Genomic DNA, 20,404 nt, shown 5'->3' with positions numbered 1-20,404 from the left:
TGAGACACCACTAATCAGCCACCTACAATGCAGTCCTTGGCACACTTCCTAGAAAACTGAATACACATCCACACCAAGACTCTTGAACTGAGACTCAGAACTGAAGAAGCCTTTCGGATGGAGAGGTGAAACGTCTTCAAGGATTTCAAGCAAGTCCAGTTGCCTTCTGTAGCATCTACGGTTTACGATGACCTGGATGACTGAGAACCTTCACAAACGTATCAGAGTTATGTCTTGACCTCTTCAGGTGCATCTAATATCTCTAGATGTACATCTCGTATCTCTGCAGTCTATCTTCATCTCAATAACAAAGGATATTCGTTTCAGGACTGCAAGGTAAACATTTTAGTCAGAGAAGACTGGTGGTTTGAAAGAGTAAAAGAAGTCATCTTTGTCAACCTGGAATGACCATCACTGAACAGAGGAGGTGGTCTGAGACACCACTAATCAGCCACCTACAATGCAGTCCTTGGCACACTTCCTAGAAAACTGAATACACATCCACACCAAGACTCTTGAACTGAGACTCAGAACTGAAGAAGCCTTTCGGATGGAGAGGTGAAACGTCTTCAAGGATTTCAAGCAAGTCCAGTTGCCTTCTGTAGCATCTACGGTTTACGATGACCTGGATGACTGAGAACCTTCACAAACGTATCAGAGTTATGTCTTGACCTCTTCAGGTGCATCTAATATCTCTAGATGTACATCTCGTATCTCTGCAGTCTATCTTCATCTCAATAACAAAGGATATTCGTTTCAGGACTGCAAGGTAAACATTTTAGTCAGAGAAGACTGGTGGTTTGAAAGAGTAAAAGAAGTCATCTTTGTCAACCTGGAATGACCATCACTGAACAGAGGAGGTGGTCTGAGACACCACTAATCAGCCACCTACAATGCAGTCCTTGGCACACTTCCTAGAAAACTGAATACACATCCACACCAAGACTCTTGAACTGAGACTCAGAACTGAAGAAGCCTTTCAGATGGAGAGGTGAAACGTCTTCAAGGATTTCAAGCAAGTCCAGTTGCCTTCTGTAGCATCTACGGTTTACGATGACCTGGATGACTGAGAACCTTCACAAACGTATCAGAGTTATGTCTTGACCTCTTCAGGTGCATCTAATATCTCTAGATGTACATCTCGTATCTCTGCAGTCTATCTTCATCTCAATAACAAAGGATATTCGTTTCAGGACTGCAAGGTAAACATTTTAGTCAGAGAAGACTGGTGGTTTGAAAGAGTAAAAGAAGTCATCTTTGTCAACCTGGAATGACCATCACTGAACAGAGGAGGTGGTCTGAGACACCACTAATCAGCCACCTACAATGCAGTCTGTGGCAGCGGGGGCGTGGTCAAGCACCGGTCTGTGACAGGAGGGCGGAGTTGGGGAAGGTAAGTGGCAGAATCGCTTCACCTGAGTGTGATTAATCTATGTTTTGTGTGTGTTCTCCCCAGTAAACCGGGCTATTTAAGGAGGGAGAGCGAGAGCAGAGGGGCTCTACAACCCGAGCACCGGAATGTGTGTGTGTGTGTGTGTGTCTGAGAGAGAAAACCGCTTCCGCTGAAAAGTGAGAATAAAACTGTTTTGCGAACTCAGTCTTTCTCCTGCCGTCCTCTGTGCTCCACCCACATCCAGCGAACATTTACAGTGGTGCCGAAACCCGGGATCGTGGAGCACCTGTCCTGCAGCCCCATGGAATCCTCCCCGTTCGCGGACTTGATCCACGCCCTCGCCACGGCTCAGCAGAGCCAGCACCAGGCACTCGTCACGCTCCGGAAGGAGCAGGAGCAGCGCTTCGAAGCCCTGGTGCTGGCTCAACAGGAAGACCGAGAGGCGTTCCGGCGCCTCCTCGCGTCGGCGGGGTCCACCAGCGCACCGGCCGCGGGCCCGTCTCCCATCACCTTGACTAAGATGGGCCCGCAGGACGACCCCGAGGCATTCATCGCGTTGTTCGAACAGGTCGCCGAAGCCTCGGGGTGGCCGGTGGAGCAGCGCGCGGCGCGCCTCCTCCCCCTCCTGACGGGAGAGGCGCAGTTAGCCGCACTACAGCTCCCCGCCGACCACCGGCTGGCCTACGCCGACCTTCGCCGGGCTGTCCTCCAGCGCGTGGGGCGCACGCCGGAGCAGCAGCGCCAGCGCTTCCGCGCGCTGCGAATGGAGGAAGTCGGCAGCCCATTCGCGTTCGGCCAGCAGCTCCGGGACGCCTGCTGGCGGTGGCTGAGGGCCGAAGATCGCGACGCCGAGGGGATCATCGACCAGGTGGCGCTGGAACAATTCATCGCCCGCCTACCCGCCGGAACCGCGGAGTGGGTCCAGTGCCACCGCCCGGCGTCGCTGGATCAGGCCGTAGGACTGGCGGAGGATCATCTGGCGGCTGTCCCGGCGGCAGGACAACGGCTGTCATCTTCTCTCTCCTCTTCTCTCTCTCTCTCTCTTCCCCCTCCTCCCGTGTCCCGTCCTCGCCCCATTCCCCCACCACGGAGGCGGGGGCCGGCTCCACCCCAGCCGGCCCACCGCACCCGTGGTGCCCTCCCGTTTCTCCCTTCTGTGTCTGTCTCTCCCCCCCCTCAGGTGAGTGACCCTCAAACCACAGCTGCAGAGGGGAGGCCCGGGCCGGTTTGCTGGCGCTGCGGGGAACCGGGCCACCTGCAGCAACAGTGTGTCGCGATGGAGGTGGGGGCGGTGGTGCGGATCCCCGACGCGCCAGAGGCTGCCCTCGATCAGGCCGGAGCATATCGCATACCGGTAAGTGTACAAGGGGCGACATATCAGGCGTTGGTGGATTCGGGTTGCAACCAGACCTCGATCCGCCAAAGCCTGGTGCAAGACGAGGCATTGGGGGGAGCACAAGGGGTGAAGGTGTTGTGTGTGCACGGGGATGTTCACTGCTACCCGTTGGTGTCGGTCCACATATATTTCAGAGGGGACAAATCCATAGTAAAGGCGGCGGTTAATCCTCGCCTTACCCACTCTTTGATCTTGGGGACTGATTGGCCGGGATTCCGGGGGTTGATGGCACACCTAGTAAAGAGTGGGTCCTGCCGGTTAGCGGGTGGGGGTCCCGGTGTCGTTTTGGCTGGAGCTGCGGTCGCAGAGCCGTCTACGTCATCTCCGCGACAGAGTGAGGAGCCCCCGGCCCCTCCTCTTTCTATTGGGGAATCCCTCGCGGATTTCCCACTGGAACAATCGCGAGACGAAACTCTGCGACACGCGTTTGACCAAGTGAGAGTAATCGATGGTCAAACGCTCCAGCCGAACGCCACCCCGACCTTCCCCTATTTTTCCATTTTAAAGGATAGGTTGTACCGAGTGACGCAGGACACTCAGACGAAGGAGCGTGTCACCCAGTTGTTAATTCCAAGGAGCCGCCGGGAATTGGTATTCCAGGCGGCTCACTTTAATCCCATGGCGGGACACCTCGGGCAGGATAAAACACTCGCCTGGATAATGGCCCGGTTCTATTGGCCGGGGATTCGCGGCGACGTCCGTAAGTGGTGTACGGCGTGCCGCGAATGCCAGTTAGTTAATCCCGCGGCCATTCCAAAAGCGCCTTTGCGCCCCCTACCATTAATCGAGACCCCGTTTGAAAGAATTGGGATGGATCTCGTCGGGCCATTAGATCGGTCAACACGAGGGTACCGCTTTATATTGGTTCTGGTGGACTATGCAACGCGATACCCGGAAGCGGTGCCTCTTCGCAATATCTCCGCACGTAGTATTGCAGAGGCCCTCTTCCACGTCATCTCCCGGGTCGGAATCCCGAAAGAGATTCTGACTGATCAAGGCACCTCGTTTATGTCACGAACACTGGCCGAACTGTATGGGCTACTGGGTATTAAGCCGATCCGCACCAGCGTGTATCACCCACAGACGGACGGTTTAGTCGAACGGTTCAACCGCACCCTCAAGAATATTATCAAAAAATTCGTAAGTGAGGACGCACGTAACTGGGATAAGTGGCTCGAACCCTTGTTGTTTGCAGTGCGAGAGGTCCCCCAAGCCTCCACGGGGTTCTCCCCGTTTGAATTATTATATGGGCGTAAGCCGCGCGGCATCTTAGATGTACTGCGGGAAAATTGGGAGGAGGGACCTTCGCAGAGCAAAAATGAAATTCAATACGTTATGGATCTGCGCGCAAAACTCCACACACTCACCCACTCAACTCAGGAGAATTTGCGGCGGGCCCAGGAACGGCAAACCCGCCTGTACAACAAGGGCACGCGCCTTAGAGAGTTCACTCCGGGAGATAAGGTACTCGTCCTGCTGCCCACGTCGAGCTCCAAATTAATCGCCAAGTGGCAAGGGCCCTTCGAGGTCACACGGCGAGTCGGGGACGTCGACTATGAGGTTAGGCGAACGGACAGGGAGGGGGCGCTACAGATCTACCACCTCAATCTGCTGAAGCTCTGGAACGAGGAGGTCCCCGTGGCGTTGGTGTCGGTAGTTCCGGAGAAGGCGGAGCTGGGGCCGGAGGTCCAAAAAAGGTCATTGGCATCTCGCACCTCTCCGGTCCCCTGTGGAGACCACCTCTCCCCGACCCAACTCACGGAGGTCGCCCAGTTGCAGGCCGAGTTTTCGGATGTGTTCTCGCCCCTGCCCGGTCGCACCAATCTCATAGAACACCACATAGAGACGCCCCCGGGGGTGGTAGTGCGTAGCCGTCCTTATAGATTACCCGAACACAAAAAAAAGGTGGTTCGGGAAGAACTTCAGGCCATGCTCGAAATGGGCATTGTCGAGGAGTCCCACAGCGACTGGAGCAGCCCGGTGGTCTTGGTTCCCAAGGCCGACGGCTCGGTCCGGTTCTGTGTGGACTATAGAAAAGTCAACGCGGTGTCTAAATTTGACGCGTACCCAATGCCTCGTATTGATGAGCTGCTCGATCGACTAGGCACGGCTCGCTTTTACTCGACACTGGATTTGACGAAGGGATATTGGCAGATCCCCTTGACTCCATTATCCCGGGAAAAAACGGCCTTTTCCACACCGTTCGGCTTACACCAGTTCGTCACACTTCCATTTGGGCTGTTTGGGGCGCCCGCTACGTTTCAGCGGCTGATGGACCGGGTCCTCCGGCCCCACGCCACCTATGCGGCCGCTTACTTGGATGACATCATCATTTATAGTAATGACTGGCAGCGGCACCTGCAACACCTGAGGGCCGTCCTTAGGTCGCTGAGGCGGGCGGGGCTCACTGCCAACCCGAAGAAGTGTGCGATTGGGCGGGTGGAAGTACGGTATCTGGGCTTCCACTTGGGTAACGGGCAGGTGCGTCCCCAAATTAATAAGACCGCAGCAATTGCGGCCTGCCCGAGGCCCAAGACCAAAAAGGGGGTGAGACAGTTCCTGGGGCTGGCTGGCTATTATCGTAGGTTTATACCTAATTATTCGGACGTCACCAGCCCGCTGACTGACCTCACTAAAAAGGGGGCGCCAGATCCGGTCCAGTGGACGGAGCAGTGCCAGCGGGCTTTCTCTGAGGTAAAGGCTGCACTGTGTGGGGGGCCACTGTTACACTCCCCTGACTTCTCTCTCCCTTTTTTGTTACAGACGGATGCGTCGGACAGAGGGCTGGGGGCCGTTTTGTCCCAGCAGGTGGGGGGAGAGGATCGCCCAGTGTTATACATCAGCCGGAAGCTGTCGGTGCGTGAGGGGCGCTACAGCACTATCGAAAAAGAGTGTCTGGCGATCAAGTGGGCGGTCCTCGCCCTCCGTTACTACCTGCTGGGGCGCTCTTTCACCCTCTGTTCGGACCACGCGCCCCTCCAGTGGCTCCACCGCATGAAGGATGCCAACGCGCGGATCACCCGTTGGTATCTAGCGCTCCAACCTTTCAACTTCAAGGTGGTCCACAGGCCGGGGGCGCAGATGGTCGTTGCGGACTTCCTCTCCCGTCAAGGGGGGGGGGAGTCGGCTGCGGGCCGGACGGGCGCCCGGCCTGAGTCGGGCGGTGGGGGTATGTGGCAGCGGGGGCGTGGTCAAGCACCGGTCTGTGACAGGAGGGCGGAGTTGGGGAAGGTAAGTGGCAGAATCGCTTCACCTGAGTGTGATTAATCTATGTTTTGTGTGTGTTCTCCCCAGTAAACCGGGCTATTTAAGGAGGGAGAGCGAGAGCAGAGGGGCTCTACAACCCGAGCACCGGAATGTGTGTGTGTGTGTGTGTGTCTGAGAGAGAAAACCGCTTCCGCTGAAAAGTGAGAATAAAACTGTTTTGCGAACTCAGTCTTTCTCCTGCCGTCCTCTGTGCTCCACCCACATCCAGCGAACATTTACACAGTCCTTGGCACACTTCCTAGAAAACTGAATACACATCCACACCAAGACTCTTGAACTGAGACTCAGAACTGAAGAAGCCTTTCGGATGGAGAGGTGAAACGTCTTCAAGGATTTCAAGCAAGTCCAGTTGCCTTCTGTAGCACCTACTGTACGGTTTACGATGACCTGGATGACTGAGAACCTTTACAGACATATCAGAGTTATGTCTTGACCTCTGAAGGTACATCTAGTATCTCTAGAGGTAAATAAACTGTAGTTTTCTTTCCTCAATTATAGATATTGCCTTCCCTCTTTATGCCCTTGCTCAAGAGTGATATGGTTCCTCTGTCCTTCAGTCTACATGTGACAGTTCAGATGATATAATATGACAGAGTTGAGGTGTTAGTTATCAGCCTGCTGTTCTGTCTGAATACGTAGCACTTTATTTGTGGTTCTGAACGTGTTTGATGTCCCTGGCTGCTTCTCTATCTCAAGGTTAGGAATGGTTCTGCAGAGAATAAATGCAAGTGTTAATGTTTTTTTTTCCCCCCTGTGTGTATATCCTCTCTCCTGTAGTGGTTCAGTAGCGCTCTTGATTTATGTGCCACAAGCGTCATTAATCCTGCAACCGCGCATACCTCCGCTGAATAATTGATTTCGATGCTACTGTAACCAAATCTGTCAAAACAACGACATCTACCCACCCACCCAAACCAATCAGCAGCCACCAACTTGATTTTGTATGTATGTATGTGTGTGTGGGCGACTTGGTGTGATAGACTTGTCTATGCCACAAGAGGGAGATTCACATACAAAGGAGAGACCCTGAGCTTTAAGTAGGAAAAAACAAGATTTTTTTTTCACTTCACAGGCATCAACACTGCACCACACGGTGGAGTGGATTGAATAAGCTTAGCGTATTTGAAATAAATAAATAATGGGAAAAAAAGTAGCGTCATGTTGCTATTCTATTGTGCAACGAAAGAGATGTCATCTTCACAAACACTGCATGCTGCCAACTGTCATTAAAAACAACAGTTCTTTCATTTGGCATACCGGTGAAGGACACACAGAGAGACCGAGAGATGAATCGAATTGAGACGTGTGAATTTTGTGCAGAACTAACCCGAGCAAGTCACTCGCCTCACTGTAGTTCGTTTCTTGTGGGTGTGTTCCGACTGATACTCTTGGTACTTGTGAGTGTGTGCTGTAGACAGTGTTTAGTTCTAATAAGAAACGTTAGCAGCTTTTACTGTATATAAAGCTAAGTAGTTAGAGGAAAATTCAATAACGTACTAATGAGTGGAAAAATCGACTGTTTGATTTATCTGCTAAGTACTTGCTTTGTTCTCAAATTAGCAAAGCATGCTAACTGTACTGACTACGGACACTCAGCAGAGGCATCAAAGATCTCTGCTACTTCCTTCCAAGCTCTTCTTTTTCTTCGTAATGTACTGCATTTATACATGCTTAATGAGAGATCTGTAGCAGCAGGGGCGTGGCCAAGCGTCAGTAGGTTATCACCCATGTGTGTGGCTTGTGTCATTTTTTTTTTTTTTTTTAACCAGAAACCTGTACATATGATTGTTTTTCATCTTAGTAAGTGCTGGGAACTCGAGAGAGATGGAGCCGGCAGAGCTGATACAGCTGTAATTGAACCTGAGACAAGCAGCGAACTGTTTCTTTAAGTTTGTGGAATGTGCACAGAAAAGCTCTAGATAAAAGACGAGGGAAATAAAAAACCCAATGTGAAATACTCTTGCCTCCTGAGGCCTTCACACGCGCACACACACACACACACACACACACACACACACACACACACACACACACACACTTGTCTCACAATCCTTGTGAGGACCTTCAGACCTTCCATTGACATTATTATTATTATTATTATTATTATTGCAGTTAATTAATGCTGTGCCTGCACCTAAACCCAAACATAACCTCAGTAATGAAAAGCAAAATTTTTGGTTCTATTTTTTTTCTTTTTTCAAAAAAAACCACACACGTACACAAAACAGCAATTTCCTTGTGGGGACCATCTGAATGTCCCCACAAGGTCGAAATTGTCAGATTTTATTATCCTTGTGGGGACATTTGGTCCTCAGTAGTATATAAACACACACACACACACACACACACACACACACACGTTTGTCTCACTATCCTTGTGAGGACCTTCCACTGACAATTATTACTGCAGGTAATTAATGCTGTGCCTGCACCTCAACCTAATGCTAACCTTAACCTCAGTAATGAAAAATAAACCTTTTGACTTTTTTTTTTCAAATCAATTTTTGTTTAAAACACACACACACACACACACACACACACACACACACCAGCAATTTCCTTGTGGGGACCATCTGAATGTCCCCACAAGGTTGAAATTGCCAGATTTTACTATCCTTGTGGGGACATTTGGTCCTCAGCAGTATATAAAAACACACACACACACACACACACACACACACACACACACACACACGTTTGTCTCACTATCCTTGTGAGGACCTTCCATTGACATAATTATTATTGCAGTTAATTAATGCTGTGCCTGCACCTCAACCTAATGCTAACCTTAACCTCAGTAATGAAAAAGAAACTTTTTGGCTCTTCCCCCCCTAATTTTTGTTTAAACACACACACACACACACACACACACACACACACACACACCAGCAATTTCCTTGTGGGGACCATCTGAATGTCCCCACAAGGTCGAAATTGTCAGATTTTACTATCCTTGTGGGGACATTTGGTCCTCAGTAGTATATTGTGTTTCTTTTTCTTTTATCCCTGTCTTCCTGTCCTGTTCCCCCTCTGTAAGGACAGGTTGATGGTCAATTTCACTGGTAACAGTGACAATAAAGGGTTCATCCATTCATATAAACACACACACACATTAACAGGGTTGAAAAATCATATGATCAGATGGAGCCATGGTTCCAAAAATGGGAACGAATTGCAGGCAGGAACAAAAGCGGTGCGATCTGAAAAAACTTCGGACCACACACACCATAGGATTGGTCGGAGGAATTATGCAAAGCAATTGCTTGGATTTGTCACTTTACAGCATCATACCAAATTTGCATACAACGGGCAAAATCTCAATTCAAATGTTGCTTGTTACACCGTTGCCTGAAATGCGGTTTTGTATAATAAATGAACAGGCGCTTGTCGGTTATTTGCTCACTAGTGCAAATGATATGCCCTGTTCAACTGCACTCTGCAGATACCCAGCATCCTCAGCCTGCTTGCACCAATTTATTGGCCCTGTTTCTCCCAAACCACAGGAGTCAGGCCTGCTGCACATCTGTATGCACAGCCACCCTGCACATTTACATGCATGGCTCTATGGGGAGAAATGAGGTCCTGCTGCCCAGCCTTTCTCCCTCTCTCTCCCTCTCTCTCTCTCCATGCTGAATCTACACCGAATACAGCAGGCAGCAGGTGGTGAGACGACCTCAGCGCTGGTTTGTGTCCTCTGAGGCCAGTTTCTCTGCTAATGACCACACATCACACACTTGCACTCAGGAATGGGGACGTAGCCTATTGCTGCTTAATCAACTGCTGAATGTCTGAGAAACAGGTTTGGCTATACTGAGGAAGAAACAGGAAGGCTTGGGTGTGATGCATGAAGAAAAAAACTTTTTAGTGCAGTTCATAATTAAATTGTAACTTATCATTTCATATGCAGCTAGTTTCACCAGCTTTGCTCGTTTGCCTAAATAAAACAGTGAAATCAAATCCTACCGTAAACGCACAAAGTGTTTTTTAAAATCTTTAAAATTTATTTTTACAATTATTCCTGTATACTGTCAAGCTACCTTGTGAATCAACCTTTCCCAGCAGGTTGTTAGCAAGCTAGTGTCAGGGTGCAGGCACTTATGGATGCAGGCGCAGGGGACAGTGGGGAGAAGCAAATTGTAGACTGAGCCAAAACAAAGGGCAGGAATTGTAGTCAGAGTAACAGGCAGGGGTCGGTCGATCAGCAACCAGGATAATGCACAGAAAACAATAGAGCGGGGTCGGGGACTGAACATAGATAATGGTTTAAACACGGGAAGTCACGGCTCGGTAAAGTTAGGCACGGAAACACTAAACAATACTTCGCGACGTGAGTGTGTGAGAGCTGGGCTCACATAGGCGAGGTGATTGCTGAGGAACGAGAGACAGGTACAATTAGTAATCAGGGGACAGAGGACGCTGTGACTCTTGGGTGTTGTAGTCCGGAGCAGCCGTGTTTGGAGGCTGTGTTTTCAACGCCGTTACTGACAGCTAGCTAACTCACAAACTATAAACAGTATGTAGGTATGACGTGGTAAAGTGACAAATCCACACGATTGGCTTGAATAAATTCCTTGGACCAATTCTGTGGTGCATGTGGTCTGACATTTTGTCGCTTCCCCCCTTTTAGCCGTAATCAGTTCCCAGTTGGTGTTTAAGTGTAAGAGTAAAAAATGGAAGAAAAACTTATAACTATGCCTTCATGCACTGCATTCCTGTCATATACAACCTCTCATTAAAGGCGTATAAAGGCACATGGAACTAAGGGTTGTTTTACAATCAGGGTACGCAAGCTAAAAATCACATTTAACACTTATCTTCAATATCAAAAGGCTTGACTAAATAAACTTGGTTGTTTATTGTAGCCCTGTGATAGCTCTATTTACCATGCAAAAAAAATTTGGTGATAACGTTATTTTTGGTGACTGTATGGCAATATATGTCATATTTACGGTAGCAAAATTACTCGTGTCATTTAGAAAAAGTGCTTTTTTGACCACAGGTAGTTCCAAAAGGGATGCACTTAAATCATTCTTTATACCATAAAACAAATATTTGGTTCCATATCATTGGAAACGGGCGGCACGGTGGTGTAGTGGTTAGCGCTGTCGCCTCACAGCAAGAAGGTCCGGGTTCGAGCCCCGTGGCCGGCGAGGGCCTTTCTGTGCGGAGTTTGCATGTTCTCCCCGTGTCCACGTGGGTTTCCTCCAGGTGCTCCGGTTTCCCCCACAGTCCAAAGACATGCAGGTTAGGTTAACTGGTGACTCTAAATTGACCGTAGGTGTGAATGTGAGTGTGAATGGTTGTCTGTGTCTATGTGTCAGCCCTGTGATGACCTGGCGACTTGTCCAGGGTGTACCCCGCCTTTCTCCCGTAGTCAGCTGGGATAGGCTCCAGCTTGCCTGCGACCCTGTAGAAGGATAAAGCAGCTAGAGATAATGAGATGAGATGAGATGAGATGAGATGAGATTATTTTCATCCTAAAATGTGGTCAAGATATTGGGACATAAATATTAGAGACAACTAACACAAAGCTTACAGCCTTATATTTAAAAGCACTATGGAAGTAGTGGATTCTGAATTGTCAAAAAAAAAAAGTCCTCTCCGAGAATCACTTCATTTGTTTCTCCCAGCCCTGCTTAAAGCTACACTTCATCTTTATCTTATAGCAGATTACACAAAACTACCATACACACGTGTCAAAAAATTACCTGAAATCTGTTCTTTAACTTGTCCTTCACTTAAAAACTGGTACAAGAACCAGTTTGAATCAATTTGAATTTTGGACCCCTGTGACACAAACTTTGTACCCTGATTGTAAAACAACCCATAATAGAGTCGGTTCCTTGAGTGTATAAAGCAAGTATAGTTAGCTTGCTTTGCTAATGTGGCAGTAAAGCTAGTCCAAAGCTTAGCACAAGCCTAAAAGTACATCTAACTTAAATACATTGTAAACAAAAGTAGTGTGAATGTGTATACATCGTAAAGTGGGCTGTTGGCGATACATATTGGCTGCTACCATATCTCATTGGAACGAAAACAAACAACATAAGGACACACCCACAAGCCACAACAGCCAAACGAGACAAATTACAAGCAACTTGTTGCGTATAACAGTAGTATAAATGTTCAATCTAGTCTCCTAACTGAATGCTACCATGCTGCCTCTTAAAATTGAAAGTTATATAAAATCTCTTCGAGAATCTTATTCCTGCACACACAGCACTTCCTCCATGTTGGATCTTCTTTGGATCACTATAACACAAGGATTTGCTCCTTCATCAGATCAATGTAGTCAAAGCAAACATACTATTAGTTAATAACCAGGTTTATTTTTTTCGCGGTCCAGATCCTGCGCTCTGATTGGCTGGCGAGCGGGTCCGTATCCTACGGTACGGACCCCAGTTACAGACCTCTGGCGACTCGCTCGTTCACAACAACAACAAACATAATAGCATTTTTTGTCAACATTTATCTTTTTTGATAAGATTTATTTATAAGATTATCAAAAATCTTATAAATCTTTGCCAGCATTTCTCAGGAGAATATCATTAATTTTACAGCATGGATAGTGATAACGACAGTGTTCACAGCGAAAGCGAGTTTTACTACCCTGAGGAAGAAGAAATAAAAGAAAACATTTCGGGAGAAAGCTAAAAACCTGTAACTGTTGCTAACGCTGAGCAAAAACATGGCTGAATCCTGAATGACTCCTATTTGTATAAATAGGGGACTACATAGGCAGCAAAATGTAGTTTTTTCCTGCCACGGAAGTGCACTTGTATACCGAGGAGGAAGCCATTTGCATTACAGCCGTGAATGAGGATTCAAAATGGCATTAATTTTACAGCATGGATAGCGATAACGACAGTGTTGACAGCGAAAGTGAGTTTTACTACCCTGAGGAAGACAAAATTAAAGAAAACATTTCGGGGGAAAGTTAAAAACCTGTAATTTGCTAACGCCGAGCAAAAACATGGCTGAATCCTGAATGACTCCTATTTGTATAAATAGGGGACTACAGAGGCAGCAAAATGTAGTTTTTTTCCTGCCATGGAAGTGCACTTGTATACCGAGGAGGAAGCAATTAGCATTACAGCCGTGAATGAGGATTCAAAATGGCGGCTCGCCTCGGCTTGGCTCGGTTTTCCCTTTTGGGCGCTCTCGTTTTCTGTTAGAATTTGGTAAAGAAAAAAATAAATATATTATTTACCAGCTTAAGGTCGGTCCGTATGGTGAAATACTGTGACCTTGGCCTTGAATACTGACCTCGGCCCAGAGGGCCTCGCTCAGTACTTTCAAGACCTCGGTCATGGTATTTCACGATACGGACCTCCCAGCTGGTAAATAACATATATTTATTCACACCAGAAGCATAAAACAATACAATATGAACAAAATGTTATGACTGAATCCAATATACAAACAAGAATCAGAAAAAGTTTTGACAGTGTGTTGAAATTTAAATTAAAATTGATCAAAAAAATAATTTGTGAATAATCTTTGACCTGTATTGCACTCAAAACAATACAACAGCACGTTATTTGATGTTTTCAAAATAAACACTGATTACAATTTTGATTCTTGCAACACATTTCCAAAAAAGTCGGGACGGTAAAGGATTTACTACTTTATAACATTGCCATTCCTTCTCACAACACTTAAAAGATGCTTAAAGACTGAAGACACCAAATGATGAAACATTTCAGGTGTTATTTTTGTCCCAATCTTCATGCAAACAGGTCTTAAGGTGGGCAACTGTACGGGGTCGTCATTGTCATATTTTTTGTTTCAAAGTTCACCACACGTTCTCTATTAAGGACAGAAGGGACAGGCACCCTCTTCTTCCACAGCCACGCCTTTGTAATGTGTGCAGAATGTGGTTTTGGATTGTCTTGTTGAAATATCTCTGGAAAAGATGTCATCTTGAAGGCAGCATGTTGCTCCAAAATCGCAGTGTACTTTTCTAAATGAATGCTGCCATTACAGAAGTGCAAGTTACCTTTGCCAAGGGCAGTGACACAATCCCATACCATGACACACCCTGGCTTTTGGATTTATCGCTAGTAACAGTCTAGTTGGTCCTTTTCGTCTTTGGTCTGGAGCACACGGCGTCTATTTCTTAAAAAGGAAAAAAAAAAAAAGAAAAGCCTGGGATACTGATTTGTCTGACCACAATAAACGTTTCCACTGTGTGATGGTCCATCCCAGATGCCTCCGAACCCAGAGAAGTCAATGACGCTTCTGGACACAGTTAATCCTGGGATTAACTGTTAATGTTGATCCTGGGATTGAGATGCTGGCCTCTTCTGCCCCTCGGACCTGCTTGATCCATCCTGGTGCCCTGTGTCTGGTTGGAGTTTTATCGCCCCACTCCTGTGAAGGACGGCCCCATGAGGACAGTTGAGGGTTATACCTGTTAAAACTGTTAATATTATAGTCAGGCTGTCTGTTGTTGCCCAAATGAGGATGGGTTCCCTTTTGAGTCTGGTTCCTCTCGAGGTTTCTTCTTCATGTCGTCTGAGGGAGTTTTTCCTTGCCACCGTCGCCACAAGCTTGCTCATTGGGGATAGATTAGGGATAAAATTAGCTCATGTTTTAAGTCGTTCAAATTTTGTAAAGCTGCTTTGCGACAATGTTTATTGTTAAAAGCGCTGTACAAATAAACTTGATTTGATTTGAGTTAACATAAGGCTTCTTTTTCACGCAGTAAAGTTTTAACTGGCATTTGTGGATGTAACTCCATATTGTCAAGCTTGATAAGGTTTGCCAAAGTAATCCCAAGTCCATGTGGTTATATCAGTTACAGATGAATGATGGTTCTTGATGCAGTGCCGTCTGAGGGATAGGAGATCATGGGTGTTCAACTTAGGCTTGAGCCCTTGCCCTTTATGCACTGAAATTCCTCCAGATTCCTTGAATCGTTTTATGATATTACATACTCTATAAAGTGAAATATCCAAACCCCTTCTTATCTTTCTTTGAGGAACATTGTTTCTAAACACTTCAATAATTTTCTCACAAATTTCTTGACAAACTGGTGATCCTCAGCCCATCTTTGCTCCTCAAAGACCAGGTCTTTGAGGCAAATCGTGATTACAATCGCCTGTTGACATCACAACATTATTTAATTGTTTTACTTCATTATCTATCTATCTATCTATCTATCTATCTATCTATTTGGCATATCAATATATATATTTTTTTTTCGTTTCCGTTTCCGGTTGAGAGTACGTCGTGCGCATTCTGGCTGCCGCTTCTCACCAGAACTTTTTTTATTTAATTTTCTTTTTCTATTTTCATTTATTTATTTATTTATTTATTTTTTTCTGTGTGTTTGTGTAGTTTGATGTTTGTTTGAAGGTTTTGTCCGCTGGTTGTAGTGTAGCTCCGGACCTAGTTTTGGGCGTCGGTTCCCTTCAGGTCATGGTTCGCTGTGGGTGATTCCTGCGCTCCCAGCTATGGACTGCAGTGATCTCGTTGCTCATTTTACATCGTGGTTGTCCACCGCTCTGTGCTTTAATGCTTGGCGTGATGTTCTGAGCGATGTTGCTCGGTGGTGTCGCGGCGGCTGTGCAGGTGGTTTGGACATACCAGCGCTCTGCATGGCAGTGCTTCTGTGCTCGCTTTGTGGATCCATGGCGTGGTGTTCGAGCGATGTTGCTGACGGCGTCACGGCGGCAGTGCTGGAGATGTGGGACTCGTTTTCGTGCGCCTTTTGGTGGGACTGTGGCTGCTACACCATGGGAATTACATCCTGACCCTACTTGGTGGACTTTTTACTTTATTTATTTATTTATTTATTTATTTTTTCTTCCTTGTCTATATTGTAAAGCGTCCTTGGGTTTCTTGAAAGGCGCTATATAAATTTAACTTTATTATTATTTATTATTATATATCACTGCAGTGACGTGGCCACTCTGACAGCTCCAGCCATCAAAGTTTCTAGGGAAGAATTACAGTAGGGGTTTCCTGTTGCCTTCTACTGGATTATTATAGATGTTTTCTCCTCTCAAACATACGGATAATTTAGAGTAGCCAGTTAACCTGGCCGTGTATCTTTGAACTGTGGGGGAAGCCAGAGCCCCGGAAGGAAACCCACGCAGACACGGGGAGAACATGCAAACTCCACACAGAAAGGCCCCCATCAGCTGTGAGGTTCGAAACCAGAACCTTCTTGCTGTGAGGTAACAGTGCTAACCATTGTGCAACTGTGCTGCCTTTACCTCATTACTAGCCCTAAATTTCCCTGTCCCAACTTTTTTAGACTGGATTGCAGGCCTGAAATGCAGGAATGGACGTATATTAACAAATGGAATTAAATTGTCCAGACAAAACATGAAATATCTTGGGTTCATACTGTCTGCTATGAAATACAAGTCAAAGTAAATTTAGAAATCACTGCTTTCTTTCTTTTTCTTTCTTTTTTTTTTAAATTTGCATTTTCCATACCATCCCAACTTTTCATTTGGGGTTGTAGTATAGTGTATAGTATCTGCAAAAATAAAGAAGGTAAGAGAAAATGCAACACATTTTGCTGAGTGGAGGATTTGGCATTTAGGGCCCGGACCCACAACACAAATAACTATAACTCTACCTACAGTATAACTCCAACTCTGACTATCCCTCTGCCTGAATTTAGTTCCAGTCTGGAGCAGAAACACCACAACTATAATCCCGACTATAACATCGCTTGGTCCTGACACTCAGGGAAATAAATGCATGCAACTTAGGAATAGTCATGGAAGTTTTTTCCAAGTAGTAGCACATTATTCTGGGTCATACTGTACAGCTTGGACTCCAAAACAACCCGTGTACACACTCCAGTGGTTGACAAAACACAGATAGGTCACGGATTACGGAAATATAATAAAAAAGGATACAAAATACAGAGGTTACGGATTTTAATACGGACGCATCACGGATGCTAATAATTTACGGATTGGTCACGGACGTTTCAGTGTATTACAGATCGATTACCGATTTCATACAGATGATGCATCACGGATAAAAAATTAAGAAGTCTAAAACAATTAAATGTTTGGACTGCCGAAGTTCATAATTAAAATATCTCACCTGCATTTATATGTTTACTTTATTAATATTTCACGGAAAAATCACATATCCGTGAATAAAAGATCCGTGCTTTGTATTATATTTTTTTATTTTCCGTGAATCCGTATTCCGTGACTTCATGATGCAACAAGGATGTACAAAGATGCCCTGGGGAAAAATAGCACGTGCTCAGACAACGTCACGTGTAAACAATTCGCTGATTGGTCAGATGTTTTATCGGATCAGGTCCAGGCCTGGAAAAATGGCTCCAGAAGCAATCTCACCGATACGGATAAACCCAGGCCTGGGCTATAGGTATCGTTATCGGTCTGCATAACCTGCAGGAGACTGATTTATTTACAGTTATACGGTAGTTATCAGTATTGTCGGACAGGACCTTTATTTGTATTTGGCATTCAGGCTTCTTGAAATATAACTCGAGACTTTCAGGAACAAAACGTCAGATTTACAGGAAAAAAAAAAAATCAATCAAGCTGTGGAAATTAATATGTTTAATCAATGTCTACCGCTCTTCTCGACTAGCTTAGGTGGCGTCTAATCCATCGCTACAAGCTCACACTTGTATGTTAAACACGAACAAAAGTAGTTTATGTGTCAACAGTAGACCTTGGTACTACGTAATAAGCAAGGTCAAGTGCGCTTTACTATGTAGCGCTTTCTAATGGGTCCCAAAGTGCAAAAGAGAGAGAAATAAACGGAGGCAGGAGAAGGAGAAAATGGGAGAGACAGAAGCAGAGACAGATGTGCGAGTGAGGCAGAGGGAATGATGTTCTCTCCCATCAGAGTAATGCTCTCTTCTATATCTGTCCCACAGGAATACAGCCCTCCAGCATCATTAACATCCACCCACCAGTGACTCTAACTAGCTGTCCTCTCACTGGGACACACACACGGACACACACAAGCCCAAACATATGGGAACACACACACACACACACACGAATACGAAGTCTCAGCATTTGGATGTTTGTGAATGCTGCAGTGACATCAGGGTATCGGATTGGCTGTGTGTCAGAGCTGCCATGTTCCCCTACGCCCTCCCTCTCTGCGAGATGTTGACCCGCCTTGCCCCTGCAGCCTCGGCCCTCATTACGAGGGTGTGTTTGTTTGGGCTGTGTGGCCTGACAGTCAGTAAAATGTCTCACTGCTGGAGTTGCTGCATGTTCGTCACATTGTGTGTGTGTGTGTGTGTCTATTGCTCTGTCACAGTCTCTGGTGCCCAGTGGGTGCAGCTTTACACACTGCCAACAGCAGGCAGGGGGCCTATTACACACAGGACGCTGCCATGCTAATGCCCGCTCGAAATGTCACTCACGACACAGTGACCATTTCCAGCCCACCATTTGTGCAGCTTTACTTAGTCCTTCTATTTATACCGTTTTAGCAACTGCGCATGATAACACTGAGTGACAGCGCTGGGATAACAAACGTAAAGGAACAGATGGGATTGGAACCTACAACAACAACCCCTCGAAATCTAACTGTGTCTTCAAACAGCTTAAATACCTTTAACACTCTTTATGTGCAAATATAAACATAAATTGGCACAGGGAGCAGTGAATACAATATCAGTGACTGCTCTAACGGTCATGAGGAATGACGGCTCGATCCTGATTGAAGTCGCAGATTGAATTTCATGTTCTTGGAAATGGAGTTGGAGGCGTGAGCTATTTATTTGCACAAAAGCCTTTTTTTTTTCTTTCTCTCTCTCACCGTACCAATCAGTAAGCGCACATGAAGTGTGAACGGCGATGTTTTCGTCTCATGATGAAAGGTCGGAGTAAAGCAGGATCCTTTCATTTCAGCTCATTTCATTTCGTACCCAGAATGAATCAAGAGGACAAACTGGCTGCATTCGTCACAGAAATGGAGACTGTCCTTTTCTTATTAGTTGCATTAAAAGTGAGAGTGATGAAATTGAAAATATCCCAAAATATCATATCCTGTAATAAGCAGTAGGTGCTAAAGAAGGCAACTGGACTTGCTTGAAATCCTCGAAGACGTTTCACCTCTCATCCGAAAGGCTTCTTCTGTTCCGTCTGATTAGTGAGGAGTTCCAGGTATTTATCCTCTAGAGGACCAAAAGCAACCCTAAGCAGAGTCGTTGAGGTCACGTGGGTCGTTGACCCTCTCAGTCATCCTGTAGGTGTTAAGGCCTCTGCATGCTCTTGCGACAAGGCTTTCGCAGATAGCTTTTCGCAGACAGTTGTAATTTATGGTTGAGCGGGGAGTAATAGGCGTGCGCGATGTTATTCACCGGCACAACGCAAGGGGGCACGAAGTCGCTAGGAGTAGTTGGTGGGTGTGGTTAGTGGAGTGTTTATCCTCTGTTTACTTACATGACTAGAACTTTTTTTTTTTTATAATGACTAGAACTGGAGTCGTATAGATGTACGTACTTCCTCAATCAACCGCTCTTCGTGCTGCTCCATCTTCGCTCGTGTTTTTAAAAATGCCGGTCGTGAAAACAAACCAAACCGGGAAAGTAGGGAAGCGGAAGTGCGTGTACAGCGGATGTAGAGTGGACCAATCAGAGCCCTCTTGTCTGCGACGCTGTCTGCGAGGTTTCTGCGGTGGTCACAATTTTTGGAGGTGCGCGCAGAGCGTCTGCGAAGGTGGGGGGGGGGCTACGCAGACGCTATCTGCGACACCATCTGCGAGGACTGGGTTGTCAGCATAAATTGGCCTTTAGGGTCACTGGAGGCCGGGTGTGAACGGTGTCCCTAACAACCTACAGGATGACTGAGAGGGTCAACGACCCACGTGACCTCAACGACTTTGCTTAGGGTTGCTTTTGGTCCGCTAAAGGATAAATACCTGGAACTCCTCACGAATCAGACAGAACAGAAGAAACCTTTCGGATGAGAGATGAAACGTCTTCGAGAATTTCAAGCAAGTCCAGTTGCCTTCTTTAGCACCTACGGTTTATGATGACCTGGATGACTGAGAACCTTCACAGACATATCCTGTAATAAGGTCAAACTGAGGTCAAAGGCAGCCGGAGCGCTGAAGTGCCTACGTGGTTGTATGATGTCTCATGGAACAGATGTTGAACCCAAACAAAGGCTGTGAAAAGGGAAAAAAAAAAATAACAGTGACACAAAAGGACAAGCAGAATGAAACAAACAGCCCATGATTAAAAGTGTGTGTGTGTGTGTGTGTGTGTGTGTGTGTAGCCCCACGAGCAAGCGACACTCTCATAAAGCAAAGCAAAATTAGTATGTTTGTTGTGAAACACGAAGCTGTAGCAGATCTCGACAACCGCAGGTGGGTGA

The 20,404-nt window shown here is 46.5% G+C and overlaps 2 protein-coding genes across 4 annotated transcripts in view; one reads left to right on the top strand and one right to left on the bottom strand.

Moving 5' to 3' along the window:
- The window catches only part of camta1a (calmodulin binding transcription activator 1a), a 1,048,086-nt gene that overhangs the window by 341,628 nt on the left and 686,054 nt on the right, over nt 1-20,404 (bottom strand). The gene's annotated exons all lie outside the window — the stretch shown is intronic.
- On the top strand, nt 1,614-6,224 carry LOC132897056 (uncharacterized). The gene is made up of 2 exons (XM_060938362.1): nt 1,614-2,747; nt 6,084-6,224. Exons 1-2 carry the CDS (start codon nt 1,695-1,697, stop codon nt 6,084-6,086), a joined length of 1,056 nt encoding a protein of 351 aa, XP_060794345.1. The 5' UTR covers nt 1,614-1,694; the 3' UTR covers nt 6,087-6,224.

The sequence above is a fragment of the Neoarius graeffei genome, chromosome 13 (assembly GCF_027579695.1).
Source record: "Neoarius graeffei isolate fNeoGra1 chromosome 13, fNeoGra1.pri, whole genome shotgun sequence".
NCBI classification, from domain to species: domain Eukaryota; kingdom Metazoa; phylum Chordata; class Actinopteri; order Siluriformes; family Ariidae; genus Neoarius; species Neoarius graeffei.
Note: the sequence above shows the minus strand (reverse complement) of the source record. Positions and strands in the feature narration are given on the sequence as shown.

Coding starts and splice junctions, on each gene's coding strand:
- LOC132897056 (XM_060938362.1), top strand. CDS start 1,695: ATGGAATCCTCCCCGTTCGCGGACTTGATCCACGCCCTCGCCACGGCT.